The following is a 22,188-nucleotide window of genomic DNA, read 5'->3' on the forward strand; positions in this document are numbered from 1 at the left end:
TTATACTTCTGGATCCACATATATACCCATTCTTACAATCTATGCAGACACTATCGACTGTCGGTTCTTCTCATATGAGCTCCATCGTTGCGTGCAGCTATGATAGACGATTATAACGATTCATAGCGCATTACAGACGAAGAAAGAAAGAGGACTAATTGGCTACAGATTAACACATCGATCGAAAGTCGTATTGACTACTCTACTGCTAGAAACATTTTACTGGAAAATCACTCCATCCTAAGTCCTAAGTCTGGATACTTGACTTCCTAATTCTGTTTTTCGCCAAAGTCAACCCATGAGTGAGGAACAAATAACTTTTGAATGCCTTTCTGGCAAAATCATTCTTATACAGATCCTCCGGGTAATCCGCTCCTAGCTTATACGCCGCCGCCGTCCCACTGATCACCGCGACTTCATGGGCATTGACCAGTGTCCATGCAGCAGCGTACGTCGTGTGTTTCTTGTTCCTGTTCAACATCCATATGAAGGGGACTACGAACGCGTAATGCGTCCACCCATGGCACAATTGATGCCACCAATCCTCCCTTATGATCTTATCTTTCCTGATCTCGTCCCGCGTCCACGTGTTCTCGTCCCTCTTATTCAAGTAGATCGTCTGGAAGATATGTTCGTTGAGGGGTAATGTCTTGTCCAGCTGATATTGGAAATTGGTACAATCGAAGCACATTTCCAGGAGTCGCGGATTCTTAGGAACCTCTTTGATCAGATACATAGGCTGGAATTCTTTTTCACCCTTTCGGACCCTCGAAGAGTCGTCTCGGCCATTTATGTTTTCGACGGATTGAGATTCGTCGTACTCGATCGTGTAGTATTTCTTGATGTAGTCGATATCGGTATGGGTGACGGTGATATCGTCAGACCACTTTGTATTGCCCAATACCCATTTCTCGCGGCCGGTAGCTTCTTTACCCAAGACGCGCTTTGCCGTGTCGGCGAGTGTGCACATGACGATCTCGTCGAACGTCTCTTCCTGCGCCGGGAGGTCTTGGTCTGCACCGTCGGGGTTGTGGAGATCTTCTTGTTGGCGTCGAGGTCGGAGCATCACCTTGACCTTGGGGTCTCGGGAAGTGATGGCAGAAAGCTCGGTGTTAAGTCGGACCTGCAGATTTTGGTTACTATCAGCTTCCGCTCATTCACTCATTCACCCAATCACTCGCTTCAATGAGACGAACAAAGCGAAAGCAAAAGCAAAACACTCACAGTCACACCTCGCTCTTCCAACTTGCCTTGCCAGGTCCTGTAGAACTCACTACTCTCCGGGAAGACCACCATCGGAGGAAGATTGGACGTCATCGATTTCGGATCGTGGGGATACCACATTCCATATGTCGGCGAGGTGTAAAGACGTTCCATCATGATCGTGGGAAGATCAGGTGTCGCATTTCCAGTTCCTATGTACGCCGACAGGAAAAGAGATCAGCCAGGTCGATCGTAAGTATGACTGGGTGTTTGAATTTGGTCAAAGGGATATGACATGATGAGAGTGCACTTACCCAAAAACAGAGCTAGGGAAGGGAATAGCATGAAATCCAAGAACTGATCGCTCAATCCCGCCATCTTACAACTGACTTTGATCGGGATCAAAGCCCAGAAAAGCTCAGTCCACCTGACGATCTTCAAGAACCTGTTGAATCTCTTAATGTCCTTCGCGTGCTGTTGGACCAAGTTCGTTGGGAAGAGGTTGGTCCAGAATTTATCGCCTTTCCCGAAGGAGACTTGAAGTTCGACGGGTTCTTCCTCGTACCCGCATTTCCTGAAATGGTGGAATGTGTGTTGGTAGATGTACGAGCCACCTTGGACACCTTGGTTCATCCAGTTCGCACCGTGTTTCTTGTCGATGGGTATGGAGAATGCTTGACCACCGCAATACGCTTGAGCGTCTGCGAAATGCGAAAAGGAGGTTTTCCAGATCAATGGTGAGCTTCACACGTCGACAAGTATGTGGCTCGATCTGATTGAAATTGACATTGAGATAAAAGACGAAGCTCAAAACCCACCGATGATAGTCACGTCGAACCTGTCTGGATGATTACTCAACCCATCCGCACAGGCCATACCAGCTGCACCAGCACCGACAACTAACACCCTCTTCTTATTTGAGGAAGTACTATTTCGTGCCATCTTGACTCGGCTGTCGTGAATGCGATACTTGATTATACTGTAGTAGTAGTAAGATTATAGCAAGAGGCAAGGTAAAGTGAGTTGGGGATGATAATGCTATCTAACAAACAAGATCGATCTATATCTATGTGAATCAATCAGATATCGATATCTGTCACAGTCACAGTCACAGTCGTACCACTGTCTACTCAATGACGGTGTTCAACAGCAAATAAGTGCAAATGCATACGGATACGAATCGATCGATCTTCTTGCACCTCGTATCACAATCTCAATCTGATTTCTGAAATGTTTCATCGAGCCCTAAGGACTGTACGATCGGATGAAATTTCATCTAATCGGTAACCAAATAACCACAATGACGATGACGACATTACTCACTCACCGTAGATCTCAACAATCAGATCGGCTAAAATCGATAGCCAGTACCCATCAAGGCACAATCGCCCATCTCCATCCCACGATATGCCCCGCATGCCACTGTATGAGCCAGATGAGCAAGCCATAAACAGTCCTCGCAACCCAATACAGACTGATCATACATAGCTCAAGCTGACCTTTAGTCGTTGAGTATAATCGATAAAATAATCTCTACAACACCGTCTCATGAATCCCCTAAGCTCCTCAAGCAATTTCTGATGGTTGACCTTGGGTCTCGGTCAATCGCTCACAACCTCCCCAGTCCACTCTATCCTAAGCCATGCTCATCGGACTCTCACCTCTCGAAATTCCTCCCGAGTCTTTCCAGAACTCTACCACACCTCCATTGCCAATCGTGACCGTCGTCGTCCCATTACTATTTCCATAGCCGTACGGCGTGGCTATCCCATTCAACTTCTTATTCACTATACCCTGCACGCCCGTACTGCTTTTGTTGAAGAATGACCTTTTCTTTTTCCTGTTGCCCTTCGCTCCGCAGGGATCATCATCTTCATCTTCCGACTCATCGTTGCCATGACCATTACCGTTGCCAGTACTGCGTTTCCCATTCACTATCCTCGCTGGTAATCTTCTTCGCGGACCTGTTCCGCCCTGTCTCCTAGATCTCCCAGGGAGAGAATACGCCGCGTCGTCTTGATCTGAATCGCCGTTCATCGGTACATCCTCGTCATCCGATGCGTTCTGCGCGTACGTCCCATTCAAGTTCTTGCTCAAGATGTATTCTGTACCAACACAACATATGAGCATTTATCACCTCCACCCCAAACAGAGGACTACGACAATTCCAGAATGGCAGAATGGAACTCTGAGCGGAAAATGCCAACTCACTCTTGACGCGATCATCCAACTCGTCATCAGGATCTTTCAAATCACTTTCCTTCGTCAAGCCGATCATCCTCGATATCGGCTGTCCGGGCACGTGGCTCATCTGAGCTGAAGGAGCATGCGGTAAATTACGGAGATTGTCAATGACTTGTGTCCTAGACGAGCCGAAAACTTCTGTCAGCCATTGCGTTCTTGAGGTGTCGTGACATGATTTAGACTTGCCTTATCTTATCCAGATACTCAGTCGGATTATGGTCGTCCGTGTTATTTGCCAAGACCTCCAACTTATATCGGGGTCCGTAATATTCCATACTACATTGACCAGTAATCAGCTTCCAGTCCCCCAAGACGGACCAAGCAGCTACACAGCCCAAGGTTAGACGCACTATTGGTTATATGGGAGATCTTCCGATAGTGTCCTTCCACACATTACAGCCGTCTCATTCGTCCAAGCTCTCGCCACATTTTTTCTGCACACGTCATCACTCATCAGCATGTTGCGCCAATGCTGTGAATCTGAATTATAGACTCACGTTGTATAACCTCCTCCGCCCAACATCATGACAGGCACCCCAAAGCTCTTGACAAAACTCGTACATTCTCCATGACCTGCGCGTTAATGCTTTGTAAGCTGATATACACACGCTATTGAACCCAGCTTACCGTCCAAAGTCAAGTTGAAGCCTCCCAGCTTGTCGCCCGACAGACTGTCTGCTCCCATCTGCAAGACCACTGCTCCCGGTCTGAACCAATCCATTATATGTTGGATGACCTAATCGACAAATGTCAGTCTGGTTCTCAGGCGAAACACGTGACGCCATACTCACAGGCTTGAAGATTGATTGATACGACTCATCCGTTATTCCGTCTCGTAGCGGTACATTGACCGCGTAGTTCTTTCCACGCTTCATCCCAATGTCCTGTACCGGAGTCATTATCAGCTTATTTGCTATGCTATCTCGATATTCAAGCAGGAAACGATTTGACGGCTGACATACCCTTACATCCCCTGTCCCCGGGAAGAATTCCCCAAATCTGTGGAACGAACACGTCATGACCCTGTCCGTCGTATAGAACGCCTCTTCCACCCCGTCTCCATGATGCACATCTACGTCGATATAGAGTACTCGGGGATGTATCCTAATTCTTCTGTCAGCTCGTCTATCAAGACGCATATATCCATGCACCAGCTTACCTCAGCAACTCAAGGATACCCAAGACACTTCATAAGGTCAAGTGATCACAAGTCAGCCGATGTGCACAAGCGATATCAATTAAGTGATCACTCACATATCGTTCACATAACAGAATCCACTCGCTTCCGTCTTCTTCGCATGATGCAGCCCTCCAGCCCAGTTGATCGCTATATCAGCTGCTCCGGAGTTCAATCTTTCCGCGGCGCCTATGTCACAATCCTATTAGCCTTGTGATGGTCATGAATGCCAGATACTGGTGGAACCCAGTCTATTTAGGTGCAGCTGTAGGTATAGGCTTCTCACCTAACGATCCTCCTGCTGAGATGGAACAAAATTCGAACAATCCATCAAAGGCCGGACAATCTTCTCCTATTAGACCTGTGAATCCAAATCCAATCCAACTGAATAAGCGATCGCATCCCATCTCATCGACTCCACAAGGTCAGAGTCCAAGCAAGTCGCATTTGACTTACATCTGACTCCTCCGCCCGTCATCTCCTCCGCCAATTCAGGCGTCACATTCTCCAGGAACTCTATGTATTCGTCCGTGTGGAAACGGGTCATCTCTGCTTTAGTCGCTCTATGTGGTCTCTACAGTTCGCGATGTCATATCTTTCGTCAGCTATACTGCCTCCTCGCTCAGAGCAGAAGCAGAACCAGGAGTGAGATGTACAATCTCGGGGTGACGTATCATGATCACGATCCGAATTGAGGGGTGGTAAGGTATGGTGAAATAAGGCAGACAGACAAACCGAGCACTCACAAAAACTTGCATACTTTTCGACCTCGACCCACTCAAACTATTCTTAAAGAACTTATTCTCTGGCGCAGATCCATTTCCATTCGAGAAAATCTCCAAATCGTTCAATTGCCTCTTTCCATCTCCCTCTGGATCCGGGGCATCTTCCTCGACCTCGTCCGCCAAGCCGTAATTCACTATCAGGTTATGCGCCATACGTATTCGGTGTGGTTTCATCGGATGGCCCAGGTAATACGTGTAGTTGCCCACATCTTGATCGTAGTAATACGCTACCCGCTTAGACGTTTTGCTCGGGGTCGGCAGCGAGATTGAGCTCGAGGTTTCCGGCGCGGTTATCATTCCTTCAGAATTTATTGACATCTTGCCCTTCCCTTCTCTTCCTTTCCTTCCGTAATCCCAGGCGCACTTGCAGGGGATTATTGGTATTCGCTACTGTGCGTGTCAGGTCAAGGTGCTCTTGTTGACTGTTGCTCTTGGCAAGACTGTTTGACGGTGTTATGGTATAGCAGAACAAGCTTCTTATTACGCTCGCAAGGAAAAACAATCACCCCACCTACAACCGGGTCATAGATCATTTACTAGCCTGTATATCAGCGGACATTTGCTACAACTCCGACCGGCAGAGTACTCTGATTTACCATTTCCGGTAATCCCGGTCTCTAGGTCCAAAGCCAAAAGCGAGCGAGTGCGTATGATACGGTGTAGCATAGATAGACACGGAAATACGAGTAATCTACAACCTGTGGACAGAAGAAGTCTACATGATACTCAAACATCTATGATACAGGGTAATACCAGCATACAATACAGGTAACACTCGAAGGACGAAGCGAATTTTTATCATTTGGCATGATCTGTCCAGATAAAAATGTGGTAAAGAGGAAAAGGGGAAAAGGAGACAAACTCAATGTGATCATGTGGATATGTAGATACCAATACCTTGTCTGTAGATGCCAATACCTCGACGCGATACCAGGCCCAAATCAATCGACATCCACTTATAAATGCAATTGTAATCCTCCCTTCATCGTGCTTCTTCCTTCTTGAGCTTGCCCAGCACCATCCTGACTAACCTCCTCTTTGTCGCCAATCACACCGACCAACACACTTATATCATCTTTCTTGCCACCTACAAAGTCGATACCTTCTTCTATCGCTTTGCACATAAACGGCGTCGTAGCAGTGACCAGCTCCGAGATGGATCTTGCTTTTTTACATAATGCCTCAGATACTTGCTGAGGAGAAAAGGGCAATGAGATTGAGGCTCGCGATTCTACTTCTGAGGGAGGTGTCGAAGGGGGTGTAGGGAGTTGTGCTTGATCACTCGTTGAGTCGGAGGAGGAGGACGAAGAAGAGGTGAATTGGAGGACAATTTCCAATATTTCTTCGTCGAACTGGTTTTATTGCCATCACATAGCGAATGAGTTTTCGTCCATACTTTGTTACCAGGTGCCACTCACAAGATTATCCATCAATCCATCACTGCCTAAAATCACCACATCCCCCTTCTTCACTCCTACATCGTACCTCTGAGCATCTTTCATAGGTTCGTCGCGACTATGAGTGCCAACCTGCCAGCCAATCCAGCGTCAGCGGGGTCTCCCAACATATCACATGTCATTTGCACGTCGCTTCCCCTCTGCGCAAGACGCTTACTCACTTGTAGAGGGAAGTTGAAAGCATGTTGCATCTCCTGAGTCCTAAATACCACCTCACCCTTCCTGATGAGCAATAAACAGCAATCACCCAGATTGGCGATGTGCAGAGTCGAATTGTGCAGTAATGCCAATAAACAGGTCGATGAGCCGTGTGTACCCTATACACAAAGAGCATGTAGGTGCATTAGCCATATATCAATCTGATCAAATGTTCATGAAATTGCATTGGCATCGCGACTTACCTCAGCGTTGATGCACGATAAACATTTCTCGAAACCCCTTTGCATTATCTCCACCGGATCAATAGGTCTTCTCTCCCTTTGACCATCTGTCTTTTCTCCAGTCATCGGTGTCGCCGTAGCTGGCGCAAATGCTGCCGGTGAGGACGAAGACGAGGGCGAGGACGAGACAGATGCAGAGGAAGACATATTCCTATTCAACCTATTTTCCCAAGTTTCTCGAGCCCATCCGTGGGCTTTGGTTTTTGCCTGTTTTCTCGGTTGATCTACTTCTTCATTAACCTCTTCTCCCTTCTTCTGACTTTGACCTTGTCGTTGATCTTCGCCCTTGGCCTGAGCTGTCGATTCACCTGTCGATACCAAGTAATACTCTTTCCCACTCCACCAATCCGCCACTTCTTCCTCTACGAAATGCGTCAACAGCCTACTCCATCTCCCCGCGTCCGCCGAGCCTTTACTCGCCGAAGCAGATCTCGACCATCCTCCGACTCCATCCGCAATACACAGTCCATCCGACCTCGCGAAATACGCATCTTCGCCCACTCCTACCGACTTCAAACTCGACGCTGACGGACTTTCCACTTCGGGCAGAGGGAAATTCCTCGCTCGTGGCGGTTGGGGTGTCCGTCGGATATTCTTTGAAGGGGGTAAGGCTATTCGCTCTTTAGGTAATCCCGAGCATCCCAGGTGAAATATCAATGAAGACGAATAAGTCGACGGTACTATATCCTCTGAATCTTCTTGCAGGGCTTGAGCGCTTCCATAGTTTGCAGTATCATTCAGTGACAGTAAGGAGTTGGAGGAGAATAGTGTCGATTGGTTCGAGGTAGAATCGGTATCTGGAGATAAAGGATTAGGGGAGAGGACGGTATGCGATTCGACGGAACGAAGACCTTTGATAGGCTGATTATTTGGGCTGGAGGAGCGTGAAGCGGAAGGTAAAGGAGAAGGTGAAGAAGGTGGATCCGGCGGCGGGGGCGGGGGTATGTCATTGCATGAATGGTTTCTAGGGTGAAATCCGAAATCGCTATTCGGAGTTGTGGGTTCCAAAGCATTCAACAGAGCTTCTAAGCTTATCTGAGCGGGTGAAGGAGGAGTAGCAGTTGGCTGGTGGATTTGATATGATAGTGATTTGTCGAAGAACAATGAGTGCGTTGGTGGAGGGATGGGGGAGGTTAAGAATGCAGAAGGCGATATTGATATCGATGAATATCTTCGCGATGCTGGACCAACTTGTCCACTTCCTATTCCTATTGTCGCTCCCGACACCGGAGCTGCATTCGACTTCAGACGTATCCGTGATGAGGACGACGACGAGGAGTAGGAGTTTAAGGAGGAAGGATGATAAGGTAAGACAATCTCATTCGGTTGATCCCATGTTGGCAGTAATGTTATCGTCGAAGAACTCGAGGAGGAAGTCGAAGTTGGCCACCCATTGACGCTGTTCTTGCCTGTTGGTATCGCATTGTGTAGAGTGGATGACGATGGGGAAGAGGCGGACGAAGCAGATGAATGATAATGATGTTGTCCTATGACCGGAGCCAGAGTGATGATACCTTGATGATGGTGGGAATGCGAATGGGACGGAAATTGGGAAACACTGGTTGCGAAAGTACGAACTAATCCTTTACCTAACCCAGGTTTCGGTTTTGACATCTTGGTGGGTCCTGTTTGCTGTCAATTCGACAGCGTACACCGAAGGTCGAGATCTATATCATGGTTCCATGTGGTCGTGAGGTCGTGATACTATTTAAGCTGCTAGTCAAGCTCAACGCTTAGATGATGTCAATGATATTATCGAATCAAATGCGAAAGAAGATAAACGTTACAAATGGGAAAGAGATGAGCGCAACCCATAACGAAATGGACATGATTACGATCAACTTCTAATTAACCAATTGTCACAAATTACTCAATTTGGATTATCCAAAGGGATAATCGTAATTAACCAATACAACCGAAACAACCCTTTGCCAATTCGTCATCGCTTACGGCCGGGATCCTTGGCTATTTGATTGCATACACACGAAACAAGAATGCATACATTTGACTAGTATAGCTGACTGGAGCAGGTCTTGCGACAAGCAATGATACTTGAACACAACACCCTTCTTACAGCTTATGTAGAGCTTTCTTCAACTTGTCATCACCAAATTGCGATTCAGTCACGCCTTTACCCATAGCAGCGGTCGATGAGCTACAATAACCAAACAACGCGTATCAGCCATTGTTGCCCATACGGTTCAGGCTTTGCAGGAGATCACACTCACACTCCTCCGGTGACGGTCATCATCAAAGAATCCGCATAATCTGCTCCAGACCACTACAAGCGAAGACACAACATTTCAGCTGATGGCTTCGCCCAAGCGACAAATGAGGCAATGAAGTCAATTTACCTTTTGATGCGTCAAGACATCACAGCCGATCTCCCGTTCTTTACGTTGGATTAACTCGACATACGCTTTCATACCTTCCTGCGAGAAAGCACGAGCGAATTGATCATTGATGAACGCGTTGGAATGCAGTCCGGCAAGCTACATCAATCCCCCAACCGACTCGATCAGCTTGATCAGACCTAGCGGATCATTCAGCAACTTGGTGATTGCAACTCACGGTAATGAATTGGAAGATGAATCCGAGTTTACCAAGACTCCACACGAAGTCCTTCATTTCCTGTTCGCCTAGACCAGCAGCGTCCCAGTTGAATGACGGGCTCAGATTGTACGCCAACCAATGACCCGGTCTCTCTTTATGCACACCCTCCGCAAACTCCTTCGCCTGAGCATAGATAGGTGACTTGGTCTCCATCCACAGCAAGTCCGCGTAGGGCGCGAAAGCTACTGCTCGATTAATAGCGCATTGCGTTCCTCCTTGGTATCGGTAATAACCTTCTCTCGTTCTTGGCGTATCCCAATTCCAGTATGGAGCCCTCTTCAATCCATACTTCTTGGTTGCCAGCTCTAGCGCTCCGTTATGCGAAGCATGCGCTGTGCCTGCAACGGCCTTCAGGAAATCCTGGACCTTCGATTGATCGACACCCTGGGACGATAGAGCCTTGGCGAGTACTTCTGGGTATAATTGAAGATTAGCTTTTTGGAGCCATTGATCTTCGATTTCTTGCAGAGCCGATCCCGATCGACCCTCAAGTTCCGCCGCCACCATGATCTCGTTAAGTGAAATCAAGTCGGGGTTTGTAGAACCGAGAATGAAAGCGTGATCACGAGGATCAATATTTGAGGTGATCAATGTAGCGGCTTCGGAATCGGTCCGAGCGACAACAAGATTGGTAGTGCCCATGATGTCACACTGGAATCGCATAGCCACTAGTCGATTGATATGTTCGGATATGGGGACAAGAACCTTCGTCCAGAGGTCAGCCATAATATCGCGGAGTAGTGAGAATTTCAGAAAGAATTACCTTGCCTGCCATATGACCACATTTCTTGGTTCCTGGTGCTTGATCTTCAACGTGGATACCGGCGGCACCAGCTTCGACCATCATTTTCGTCAACTTCATAACGGCAGTCAAACCTGTTCAATCTCATTAATTAAGATCTCGAAAATGGTCAGGAGCCCAGGAGCTTACCTCCATGACCAGTATCGGCATCGGCAACAATCGGTCGTAGGTAATCGATAGGTGGACCGAGTTTCTCTCCTCTTTGCAAAGCGGTCGTCCGTGTCCATCGTTGTTTACGATCATGGAAAAGTTGGGCGGTGAATAGCTGTGCTACCTTGTTTGGAACGGTATTGGATGGGTAGTCTACGGATCGTACTAATGTCAGTCCCCCGTTTTACGAACCATTTATGGGATTGTCGAAGGTCCAAAACATACCCGCAAGATCAGGTCCAGGTTCCAACGAGCTTGAAGCAGTAGATGAACACTGCCAGCCTGAAACGTAGACAGTCTCGAGGTGCTTGGCCATTTGAGTGAGCTGAACAGGATCAAGACTAAAGTAAAACGCACATATGTCAGCCATCGATACTGCATCTCGCTCGCTTTTCATATGGCTGTTCGGCTTGACTTCTCTCCGCACAACTCACGCTCCGTAAGTAGCAGTACAACCACCTCCTTCGCCTCTCTTCTTCGATTCGAGAAGACTCCATAGCTTCCTAGCTAGGACATCGGAGGGATATGAGATTGGGAGAGTACCTCTCTTAGACACCACGTCGGCAGCTGAGAATGGCCGGTGGGTACGAGCGAAACGAGGTTGCTAGGGATCTCGTCAGCTTCTGAACGTTCGGATCCGTTTGGATTATCTCAATTGAAAACAGACAGAGGGAACTTTGTGACTGAACACACCTTCTGGAAGTCTTCTAGAGCTTTGACTTCGGCATCAAAGATAGCTTGTTCGGATGCCATGTTGGAACTGTTATGTGAGGTATATATCAAGGCGAGTGTGCGATCTCAATCGTTTGAATTGGTCTTACGTTGATGGGACGTTTGTAGGAAGATTTTACTAGATGGAATCCTGATATATTGATGCAGCAGAAGTAATATTATAACTCAGCTGATCTCTCTTGAGCTTCAACTTGAACTTCAACTCAACCTACTTATATCTGAATGAATGCAGCTCGTACTCAGCTGCTATAAGGCTTGCCCAAGCCAAACAGCTGAAAAAGTATGAATTCTAAGTGGTCATGATCGGCAACAAGATAACCGGCGGTTTTACTCGGTCTTTCCCTTTTATGTCCTAACCGGAAGGGAAATTTAGTTCTCACTGCACCAGCACCAAAGTACGAGCAACTTGTCTCGTGCTCGTCACGCATCGAGTCGATGTATCACGAGTGCTTACCTACGAGTAGATCTACTGTACTTAGATATCTCCTTGCGGAATATACCAAAAGATACGCAGAAGGATGCGGACGTTAGATCCGAAGATAATTGCGATGAAAACATCGGACATAACGGCATTGACTTCGACGTAGTAAAGATGCACGACTCATCGAGACTAAAGGATTGTTGAATGACTCGATTTTTGTTTGAGTCCTCCAGCTTTGTCATGCCCAGCAATTCATCTCCATCCTTCTTCGTCATGGACGGTACACAGCGAAACATGGGACGAGACTCGCTGACGACGGTGAAAGATACAGGAAACAATTGCAGTCCAGGCTATTTGACTTCGAGAGAATAGAATCCAAGTTCGAAAGCGATCAATCTGTCGTATGATCTGGAGCATACATAAATATGAGTGGCTGCACAAAGCGATCAAAGCTGCTTTTGCACCTACATCCCACTAAAAGATACGAAACACCTGCTGTACATCTTACTTTATGGGTCGGCGCGTGAGGTATGGACCGAAAGATGATCCCTGCAAAAAAGCTGTCTGTGCGCATTAAATCAATCAATCAATCACTAGACACTCATCGATCGAGAGTCTGGATCGACTCTTGGTCCACGCCAGGCTGGTAATCATCACTGACTGGGTTCCAACTCTCATATTCTGATGCTGACCTGTTGTAGCTTCTGGGCATATTGATCGTTTATTTACCCCGATCAACTGGCTCCGACCTGGCTCACAGTCTCAAAGGTCAAAGCTCAGCGTGAGTGAAAAGCCAGCGGTGTGGGCCATAGGACATGTAATTAAAAGGATGCTCGATCGAAAGCTAATTCCGACATAGCTCAACTCGGCGGCGCGGGTTTTCCTTGGAGGAAGAGCTTGGACATTTCACTAGTCACCCCACTATACAGTACGCCCTTATCACAGGAGTTTGATCCTATTTTCCATCGAGAACTCCATCACACGATTAGCATTTTTTAGAACGGCTACTTTTCTGGAGCTCGATCATCTGAGACATCATCAGCACATCAAGACAGTCAAATGCTGTGATCCGATATCGTCGAACTCCGCCAGTGAAAACGGCATTTCCTCCGACCCAGCATTCACACCCGAACAAGGTGCCCACTCGGTGCTCACAATGTCTGTTATCCAGCCTCTGGAAGGTCCAGATGCATTCAGCCTAGCGTACATGTGTGAGTCTTCCTACCAGCGGATACACGTATGCTCACAAGCTGATCCTATATTCTTCGGTTGACTGACATCGACGTCTTCGCTTCAACCGCAGCTGGGCCTTTCTTTTTGGGGTTCACTCTAGAATGCTTCGGCATGGGCATCGTCCTGATTCTATCGATCAATTACTTCCTGACGCTCGGCTTCGAGCCCAAATCACCTCACGAGTCTTCCCGACGACTCGGTGTAAGCTTGGTAGGCATAAGTCTAGCTCTCAATCTGGCTCAGACAGTCGTAGATCTGATCAGAGGATGGGATGTGAGTAGAGTTGTCTGGCTTAACATTCACCCCTTTTAAGGATTCACTGATTCTGATCGGGCGTGGGTCTATCTAGATGTTCGCAACCAATTTCACCAACATCAAGGGATTCCTCACCTCCTCTCCACTTTTCTTTGTCTCCCCTTTCCTTGGCTTGATCCCATCAACCCTCACCCAGCTATTCCTCTTGCGTCGAATCACCCTCTTCATATCCTCTCTGGACCTTCTTTGGCCGAAGCTTGCTCATCCGCTCGTCAAGTACACCTTTTCAGCTGCCATGGGGTTCGCGATCATGAGCAGCTTCGTCACTGGTACGATCAGTAGTGTTTTGGTCTGGAAGTCGGGCAATCTGGTGACTTTGGGCTTACAAGGTAAAACCGAGTGAGTCTCAGGAGCTATGTTAGCCATACGCCGACTGCCGCCGAGGACTTCAAATCTTGCTGACATGATGTCTCCATGTTCGCAGCTTTGCTAAAGCTGAACAGACTTGGCTAGCAACATCCGCCGGGGTGGATACCGTACTTGCCCTGGTACTTAGCATCGAGCTCTGGTGGGCTAGGCAAAAGCTTGGCATGCAAGGTGGAGTGATGCGAGAGATAGTGACGAGGTTGATTGTACGTCAGCTTCCTCGATCGAAAGGTCATTTAGCTGACCAACTTCTGTCTATCGAACAGCTGGTCACATGTCATGGCGGATTCGCCGTATCCGCATTACAGCTATCTTCATTGTTTCTCTATAACTACTGGCGATATAACGCTTTTTGCTATTTACCCATTCTATTTGTATGTCCTGTCTGTGGCTCCTCCTACTGATTACCCTTACTTAGTGGCAGGCTGACCTGGTTGAGCGATTCACCCAGTTACCGAAAGTCTACAATATAACACTCATCCTCTCCCTCTCCGTCCCTCACTCAACCGAGGTCGCTCCCAACCCCTCACACATCTTCTCTTTACCTACAATCCTTGATACCCAGCCCGCACCACCTGATCTTCCACAGCGAACATCCTCTAGGGAGCTCAGAGACTCTCATCTGAGGCTCAGGCTGAAGCATTCGAGCCATCGCAAAGATGAAAGCGGGGACGTAAACGAGAAAGCAGATCGTAATTGGTTCAGCTGGAGTGTTGGCGCAATACCCTCATCCTCGCAGTCTAGAAAGAGAAACAGCACAGCTGAATATAAGCCTCAGGTATATTTCTCGTCCTTATTATGGTCTGCTCCATCTTGCCGATGCCCTTTGCCACACAAATTGACGCGAACGCAGATCAGCTGATAAGTTTGCCATTGTAGCGGTACACATATAGCGAGACGAGAAGCCAAGATCGCCGTCCTTCAGATCCTAATTCCATTTGCCCGTTATTACAACAAGGAGAGACGCCTTCAGCAGAAAGCTATAGAAACTCTTATGGATTCTCTCGATCACCAATGACGATGACGATGATGTCCGATCACCTGGTCTTGCCATCGCCTCCCCCTTCGTCAATGACTGCACATCGACACGGTTCGTTGTCTTCTGGCTCAGCAATGACCTACAGGCAGCCCTTCTCGAGTGACATGCCGACTCCGAAACAGACACATGGTTTCTCATACCCACAGCACACGACTAAGACGACGTCGGACTTGATACCGGCATCACGGGATCGCCCGTCATCATCATGGCAGGAGGCAGAGGCTCCAAGCTCTAGTGGGATGATGAGTTTCATGGATATTCTAGGAGAACAGCCGGGTCCCAGTCCGTCGAAATACCCAAAACCTTCGATACCTATCTGAGCAGCAGATACTGTACTGTGATATACCGACAAAATATCTCAAGATGATCAATATACACGGCGGATCAATCTCAATCTTTGAAACGATCTATCTCTTCGAAAACGTCGTCAACGACGAGCTGTGTTCTGGCACATGAATAGCTAAATATCATTCTGCTAAGCTTGCTCGACTCCCAGATTTATATGAAATTAGACGTGTGTGTGTAAGTTGAAGGGAAAGCGCTACAGATTCAGCATGATTCAATATTATGCATATTGTAGCTGCTTTGCAGAAGACTTCAAATCTCATAATATGAAGAACGGTTCCCCGAGTGTAGAGTGTAGCAACTAATTGATTGATAGACCTCACCTAACTCTTCAAAGTATCGTATCAACGTATTACCGTATGTATCTCATTTCTTGGTTTTACCTTGTCTCAACTATCGCAATGCCCATGCAATCCAATTCAAGACAATCTCGTCAGCTTTTATTGTACCCCTCAAACCCCCTGTCGATTGCATTGGCAGCGTATGATGTGTGATAGTGTGATAATGTGATGTGCTATGACTCACGAGTAATTTGGCGTGATACTGAGCTCCATAACTACCTCTCGCCACCAACTGCTGATTCCCCGACGCCTTGATAGCGGGCCATAATTGAGTTTTGATCACTTGATCCATGATTTCGATGAGGGCATTATCTTCTTCAATGGACCATGGCTAGATACAGCATGACGTTGATGCCGTGTGGTATTGTGTATCAGGGTTAGATCTCGTCAGCACATATCCAGTGGAGTCAAGTCATGCTGGATGAACTTCAACTTCGGATTCGATGCTACTACTGCACAAAGCAGAACTCTGAAACGTGGAAATGTGCAAGCTGACTTCAAGAGCAGAGCGATGAAAAAGAAGGAATCAACGATGATACGAGTAACGTATCTCCGGAACACTGCGGAGGAGAAATCGTGGTCGAGCTGCAGGTGTCAAGACGGAAGGCCAAAGGCCATTGCGACTAGACTTACAGTTTTACTGCCACCTTTTCCAGGCGATGAGTCCGTTCCTCCTCTTTGTCCTCCCTTGGCTTTCTTGGATTCGGCCTTGATCTTGAGGTCAGGTTTCTGGTTGATAGAATGAAGATTTGTATTGGACTCGGGTGATGTCGATGATGATGTTGGAGTTGATGGTCTTTCTCTTTTGACCATCTTCAAAGCCTTTCTTGCTTTCTTTGTCCCTTGCGTTTAGTTGGCGTTTGCTTTGGCTAGATGTTATCCGATGTGATGTTATGTTTCAGTGATATGATCGAGTAATGAAATTATTATTGAGCTGAGCTACAGGACTAGATCCTTTTTTGATACGAATGAAGATCAGAAAAGTAGGAGAGATGAATCTCGGTGGTGTAGGTGAGATGAATGACGCCGTATGAGCTGATGTCACCGACAAGTACCATCTCAGGTTCATCAACATTCGCACTGATCTCGTCAGCTCATCAATCTGTCAGTGAGGGGCGCAAATCCATCGTCATTTTGAGAGCGATGAGAGGCAACGGGGCATTCGATCAGTGGTATGGTGTCGGTTTCGTGTTGAGTACATTATAATTTATATACATGATTGTCCATGATACCGATATGGGACATGCCACTATAGAACTCTATAATTGTCCGTTATGTTATGTTATGCTATGCGATGGTGATTCGTTGACATATGATACTGATTATACACAAATTACCTATAACTTAATGTCCCGAATGATGATTCTGCCACTTCCATCAGTCAAACCTCATCTATAGTAAGAGCCCTAAAGCACTGAGGACGACCGCGAGACCTAGGCCTAAAGAAGGGATGACCATGTTGGCTGCACCAGAAGTACCGGACGCGGAAGCGGAAGCTGACGCACTAGCAGCAGCGGCGTTCGTAGCTGCTCTTGACGAGGCGGAGGCGGCGGAGGTGATCACGGCCGTTCTCGATGCCGAAGTAGACGTAGATGTAGAGGTAGAGGCCGACGAGGACGAGTTGGCTGAGGCCGAGGCAGATGAGGAAGATACCATGGAAGTTGAATTGGATCCTGATGCCGAGGCGGATGCTGAAGCTAAAGCGGTAATAGCTCCGATATCTACATTGCCGCCGCCAATGGTGCTCTTAGCGGTACATTGCGAAGTAGCACCAGCAGGGTGAGGTGCCGGGGTAGTCGGATCATCTTGGTGGAAAGTTACACCGTTGTATACTCCCGGAGCTTCGTCTGTGGGTTCACCCAGACAATCGTCGAAGCCGTTACCCATATCTCCAGGGATAGTGAAGGAACAGGAGAGGACATCGTAGATGTGTTGGCAGTATGCGGCGGCGTTAGGTCCGTCTCGACAAGCTCGAATACAGAATTCGTCTGAGCAGCGACAGAGATAAAAGTCAGCGTTATCTTCAATTTCATAGGAGGAGAGAAGAAACGCCTTATTAGGCTGGAGAGGAATTCTTTCCCCTTACCATTGCAGATCATGCAAAGGAAGGGAGATCTGCTTCTCGAGAAGAAAGGACGGTAGACTCACTAGAAGACATGAAACTCGTCCATTCGTGAGTCTGTTCATAGCTTCCCGAGAACGCATTGGTAAACACCAAACCACCTTGAGGGTTCTACGAGTTAGCCATTGCTCATTGTCAGCTTCACATTGACGGCAAGTGGCTTGGAATAGCTGATTCGGCACTCACGCCTAGACCGGTCCAAGAGTGAGGATCCAGTTCACCTCCTTCATCCCCAGCAGGAATGAGCAATTTCGTGAGCTACCAAACAAATATCAGCTTCTATATCGTCAATGATATGAGATTCCTTCGATCGATCTCAAGAGATCGGGAAGCACAGCTACAGTTCATATTGAAAGCGAATGACAAGTGATAAGTGTAATCAGAGTAAAGCCGAAATAGAAGACGAAAACGAAAACGAAAAAAGTCGTCATTCTTTACGATAAGGTAAATTACGATAAACTTTGTATATGTCGGGCAATATGAGGATGCAGCAAAAAATCATGTTTACGCCGCTTGCCGATGATCGAAAACATGGTGGAGGATTGGATCGACACTCACGTCTCCATTACCGGTGACTTGGACATATGAGACCTTCTCGGACTCGACCTTGACGAAGTGGGCTCCTGAGATGGTTCCTTGAGGGATGAGCCGAGTACCATATCCGTCTTTGAGACAGTATCTAAGGGTTGGAAACGACAGCGAGGTTAGTATGGAGTCCAAAACGATGCAAGGGGATGTGTGACGATGAGATTGACCATGTCCAGGACAGTACTCACGAGACTACTATTTGCTCTACATTACCGATCTTGGAAGTCCCATCTCCTTCTTCAGAGTGGGTATCGGGCGGACCCCAAAGACAGAAATCTTCGACGGAATTGACAAAGACGTTCTGGCAGTTGGAAGTCTGGGACGACGTGGTGCCGCATTGGTTGGTACCGCTTTGCCCTTCTTCAGAGGATTGAGGTAGTTGGCCGACTTGGTACGTTGCTGTGTATTGAGCGGATACGAGGGCTGGGAGAAGTAGAGGGAGGAGCGATAAGAGCGGGGTAGTGGTGAACATCTTGCTGTCTGTTTCGACTGTGATTGAAGATGAATGCGCTGAAGATGAATAGAGATGAAGGAAAAATCGATAATATTATATATGGGCGCTATGCTTTTCTTGATGGCTAAACAGTCAGTATACACTCGGAATCGAATTAAAGTAGACACAGAGACAAGGGATCGAGGAAGGCCAAAAGAAACAAAGTAAGAAAGGAAAAGAGTTGGAGGGGAAGTACTTGGCGGAATTCCAAAATAAATACACAGCTATGATCTCTTGATCACTTTACGTCGATCCATGCTACATCTAATTCGCACAGGCAGGCCGGTGTCGTCGCCGATGGTCAACAACAGTCATAGTAAAGTACCACCGTATGAAAAGTTATGAGATCCGCAATGAACCTCCACTTCAGTTGCCGTTGACCCTTTGGACATGACATGAGCCCCTCAGGGTAACAGGGTAACTGACTGTTTTAAACTATGATTTTAGCCTCCGCCTGATGGCGAACCCACATGTAAGTAAGCTAAGGGCGGTGTTGACATCTGAACTAAGGCTCGTTCCTATCTTTCAAATCACCCAGACGAGGGCAAGCAACCAAGGGCGGATATTTCGGTGCGATTATGCGGTCATGATTAAGGAAGCCACCCTGCGAATCACCATCCTCATCCTCGTCCTCGTGTTCGCTTCCACGCATCTGGCTAGTTCAGTGCGAGTGGCAGGTCGTTCCCACAGTTCTCAAAGATCACTGCATTTTGTATAGTACGAGTAGATAGTATGAGCTGATGATGCTAGTGTATTACCATCCTCGGACTGCGCTTCACGGAGAAGCGACAATTTACATATGACATATGACACAGGGCGAGGAAGGCGTCATCAACTCCCAATTATGCATTTCCCCCTTTTCTTCAATGTGCTTGCCGCCAGAGCGAAACTGCAACTCCGCAAAACGGGATCAAGTCATGAGAGAACATGAAACAAAAACAGTCCGCCAGCAACTGAAGAACCGACTTCTGATCGGCTTGCATGATAAGGAATAATCTGTTTTAGCGATGATAACGAAATAATTCCATGCGATGGCGATCATCATATCATATAAACAAACAAAGCCTAGACTGGACATATGTTTGTTTACATCATTACGTTATTGATGATCGATGTCAAACATGGTGTGCTATCCTTGATTACCGATGGATGGACTGCTGTCCGTAAGCTGGCGATAGTCGATTTTCCACCGAGACTTCGCCTGATGCTTGATAAGATTGTAGACATCTAATTAAGATACATGCACAATCTCAGGAAGCGCTGATCATGATCATTATAAACAAATTTATTTTACCACATCTCAAAAGTGTTGCTCGACAATCATCAAATCAGGGACTGAGACATTCTAATTCAAACCTTGCTTCTCGAGCTCGAAGAACCTATCAAAGGCATCTCTGATAGTTTCATCCTTGGGTCGGACTAGACAATAGCGCATCAGCACTGGATCAAGCAGACCGCTCATTACGTGTCAGATAATAACTCACACTCAATACCGAGCTCCTTCTTGATCTTATCGTTCTTGACAACGTATGTTCCGGGATCGACGTAAGCGTATTTGCCTGGGGTACCAAGAGAGAATCTTTCCGCTTGTTCGGGGTAGAACTCTCTAGCTTTGTCGGCGATCTCTTGGTAATCGTAGGCTATATTGGCGCGTCAGCATGCCAATCGACATCTTGAAACGTGTCGCTGAGATGGGATCGGGCAGAGGAAACTCACTCTCAGCCGAGGTGAGGAATCTACCCTGAGCTTGCCTGACTACAGCTTGGTAGTGAGCTTCGGCAGCGTCTCGGACCTATTATAACACTCGACGATGAGCGCTGTTTTGCCTGCAAGCTGATAGAGGAGGATTAGAAGGAGAAAACCGCTTCACTCACATCGACGTAATGGGTGAACAGAGTTGGCATGATAGGCTGATCTTTGCCCTTGGCCAAAGCCCAGAGGACCTCGGTTGACATACCACCTTGACTCAAGGATTTGAGTGGTTGGACTAGACATCGAGAAAAATGATCAGTCACATATCTTAAACATGGGCGGGACCGCCTCATACCAAGCTACACTGAGACTCACTTGGAGGTCCAAAGATCATAGTACAGTTCATCACGGCCAAAGACCAATTCTTGCCTTCCTTCTTGGCTTTCTCCTGGGTCTCCCAAGCTGCAAGCTCGGCGTATTTCTTGCCCGCCATGTAGAAGAGGAATCCCGTGGGGAAAGCCGTGTTCCTGCCATCGAAGCATCCTCAGCATGAATCCGGGATCTGATAGCGACACAAACCAGAGCGGACGGGCTCATGCGGATCAAGATGATTCGTAGGTGGGGGAGAAGTCATTACGCTACTCACGGGTTGTGATTAGTCTTGACGATCTCGTCCATATCCTCAAGGGTGTAAGGGTTCCAGTCATCTTCGGTAATGATTAACCCTTTTTGCGTGTGTGGGTGCTCCCTGTGTTGGCCAACAGACCCTACCATGCCAAGGGGCAGTCAGCACTGTATCCATGGAAGAAAGGTACGATACGAGGTACACGAGGCAGATGCGACATGCGCAGTTGGATGGGCACGGGTGAGGGAGCGGATCATCAAGAGCGCAACCGAGGTCGGAACCGAGTCAAAAGGAATGACCGAGCTTATCAGGATGCCCGGTGGTGTTGAAAGTAAGCTCACCGTATGTACCAGTCACGACTATAGCTTTGACTGTAGGTTCGTTTGAGGCAGCCTCTAGTACCGTAGTGGTACCCTTTTGAGCTGGACCGAGGTGCGACTCTCTGAACTCTTCATCACCGAACTCGACGGGTGAAGCAGTGTGTACCACGGCATCGACGCCTTTGACAGCTTCGGTGTAATCACCGTTCTCAAGAGGTCCAGTGACGACGAGCTGGAGTTGGCCGTTCTCGACATAGGGCTTGTATTCTGGGATGTCGAGGATTTCTTGTTTTTTAGACGGGGATCGTAAAGTACCTCGGACTGTCCAGCCGTTCTTGAGGAATGTGAGAGCTACGTGAGCTGAGAGCTGTCGCATGTAACAAGTCATCAGCATATTCACGTTGATAGGTCATCATAGATGAGATCTTGACTGAAGAGAGAGTGCTCATCAGGTAAGATGGTGTGCAGGTACTCACGAATCCAGAGATACCAGTGAGGAGTACTGTAGGCATGTTGCTGAATGTTATAAGTGTTGTTTGGGTAAAGTTGGTTGTAGCGGTGGACTGCCGAACTGGATGGAATTAGTCAAGTATTGGAATGGGTGGGGTGATGAAGAAGAAAGAGATAAGATGCATACTCAACTTCGAGACCCCCTTTGCTTATATACACATTCTGAGAAAATACC

At 47.5% G+C, this 22,188-nt stretch overlaps 8 protein-coding genes across 8 annotated transcripts; 1 reads left to right on the top strand and 7 right to left on the bottom strand.

The window, feature by feature from the left end:
- Positions 1–247: 247 nt before the first annotated feature.
- Positions 248–2,145, bottom strand: I303_100294 (uncharacterized protein; the record flags this gene model as incomplete). Its single annotated transcript, XM_018403665.1, has 4 exons — positions 248–1,123; positions 1,225–1,415; positions 1,518–1,904; positions 2,022–2,145. 4 exons carry the CDS (start codon positions 2,143–2,145, stop codon positions 248–250), a joined length of 1,578 nt encoding a protein of 525 aa, XP_018266319.1.
- A 693-nt stretch (positions 2,146–2,838) lies between these two features.
- Positions 2,839–5,727, bottom strand: I303_100295 (uncharacterized protein; the record flags this gene model as incomplete). The annotated part of the gene is made up of 13 exons (XM_065968079.1): positions 2,839–3,308; positions 3,415–3,566; positions 3,634–3,723; positions 3,798–3,881; positions 3,945–4,020; positions 4,075–4,183; positions 4,239–4,331; positions 4,410–4,551; positions 4,607–4,633; positions 4,702–4,813; positions 4,911–4,985; positions 5,081–5,198; positions 5,371–5,727. 13 exons carry the CDS (start codon positions 5,725–5,727, stop codon positions 2,839–2,841), a joined length of 1,905 nt encoding a protein of 634 aa, XP_065824151.1.
- Positions 5,728–6,365: 638 nt separating this feature from the next.
- On the bottom strand, positions 6,366–8,920 carry I303_100296 (uncharacterized protein; the record flags this gene model as incomplete). The annotated part of the gene is made up of 4 exons (XM_018403667.1): positions 6,366–6,761; positions 6,828–6,938; positions 7,028–7,183; positions 7,268–8,920. 4 exons carry the CDS (start codon positions 8,918–8,920, stop codon positions 6,366–6,368), a joined length of 2,316 nt encoding a protein of 771 aa, XP_018266321.1.
- A 456-nt stretch (positions 8,921–9,376) lies between these two features.
- On the bottom strand, positions 9,377–11,624 carry I303_100297 (isocitrate lyase; the record flags this gene model as incomplete). The annotated part of the gene is made up of 9 exons (XM_018403668.1): positions 9,377–9,461; positions 9,535–9,587; positions 9,661–9,798; positions 9,878–10,624; positions 10,683–10,795; positions 10,851–11,024; positions 11,097–11,212; positions 11,306–11,475; positions 11,565–11,624. 9 exons carry the CDS (start codon positions 11,622–11,624, stop codon positions 9,377–9,379), a joined length of 1,656 nt encoding a protein of 551 aa, XP_018266322.1.
- A 1,556-nt stretch (positions 11,625–13,180) lies between these two features.
- I303_100298 (uncharacterized protein) lies at positions 13,181–15,297 on the top strand (the record flags this gene model as incomplete). The annotated part of the gene is made up of 7 exons (XM_065968080.1): positions 13,181–13,235; positions 13,328–13,530; positions 13,607–13,911; positions 13,997–14,144; positions 14,205–14,312; positions 14,390–14,716; positions 14,818–15,297. The coding sequence occupies 7 exons, from the start codon at positions 13,181–13,183 to the stop codon at positions 15,295–15,297; spliced, it is 1,626 nt and encodes a 541-aa protein (XP_065824152.1).
- Positions 15,298–15,688: 391 nt separating this feature from the next.
- I303_100299 (uncharacterized protein) lies at positions 15,689–16,476 on the bottom strand (the record flags this gene model as incomplete). Its single annotated transcript, XM_018403670.1, has 3 exons — positions 15,689–15,715; positions 15,848–15,994; positions 16,297–16,476. 3 exons carry the CDS (start codon positions 16,474–16,476, stop codon positions 15,689–15,691), a joined length of 354 nt encoding a protein of 117 aa, XP_018266324.1.
- Positions 16,477–17,055: 579 nt separating this feature from the next.
- Positions 17,056–18,845, bottom strand: I303_100300 (uncharacterized protein; the record flags this gene model as incomplete). The annotated part of the gene is made up of 5 exons (XM_018403671.1): positions 17,056–17,651; positions 17,812–17,896; positions 17,972–18,043; positions 18,344–18,464; positions 18,562–18,845. The coding sequence occupies 5 exons, from the start codon at positions 18,843–18,845 to the stop codon at positions 17,056–17,058; spliced, it is 1,158 nt and encodes a 385-aa protein (XP_018266325.1).
- Positions 18,846–20,211: 1,366 nt separating this feature from the next.
- I303_100301 (uncharacterized protein) lies at positions 20,212–22,015 on the bottom strand (the record flags this gene model as incomplete). The annotated part of the gene is made up of 8 exons (XM_018403672.1): positions 20,212–20,285; positions 20,351–20,506; positions 20,583–20,658; positions 20,741–20,853; positions 20,934–21,085; positions 21,205–21,325; positions 21,525–21,870; positions 21,980–22,015. 8 exons carry the CDS (start codon positions 22,013–22,015, stop codon positions 20,212–20,214), a joined length of 1,074 nt encoding a protein of 357 aa, XP_018266326.1.
- Positions 22,016–22,188: the final 173 nt, after the last annotated feature.

Source organism: Kwoniella dejecticola, chromosome 1 (assembly GCF_000512565.2).
Source record: "Kwoniella dejecticola CBS 10117 chromosome 1, complete sequence".
NCBI lineage: Eukaryota > Fungi > Basidiomycota > Tremellomycetes > Tremellales > Cryptococcaceae > Kwoniella > Kwoniella dejecticola.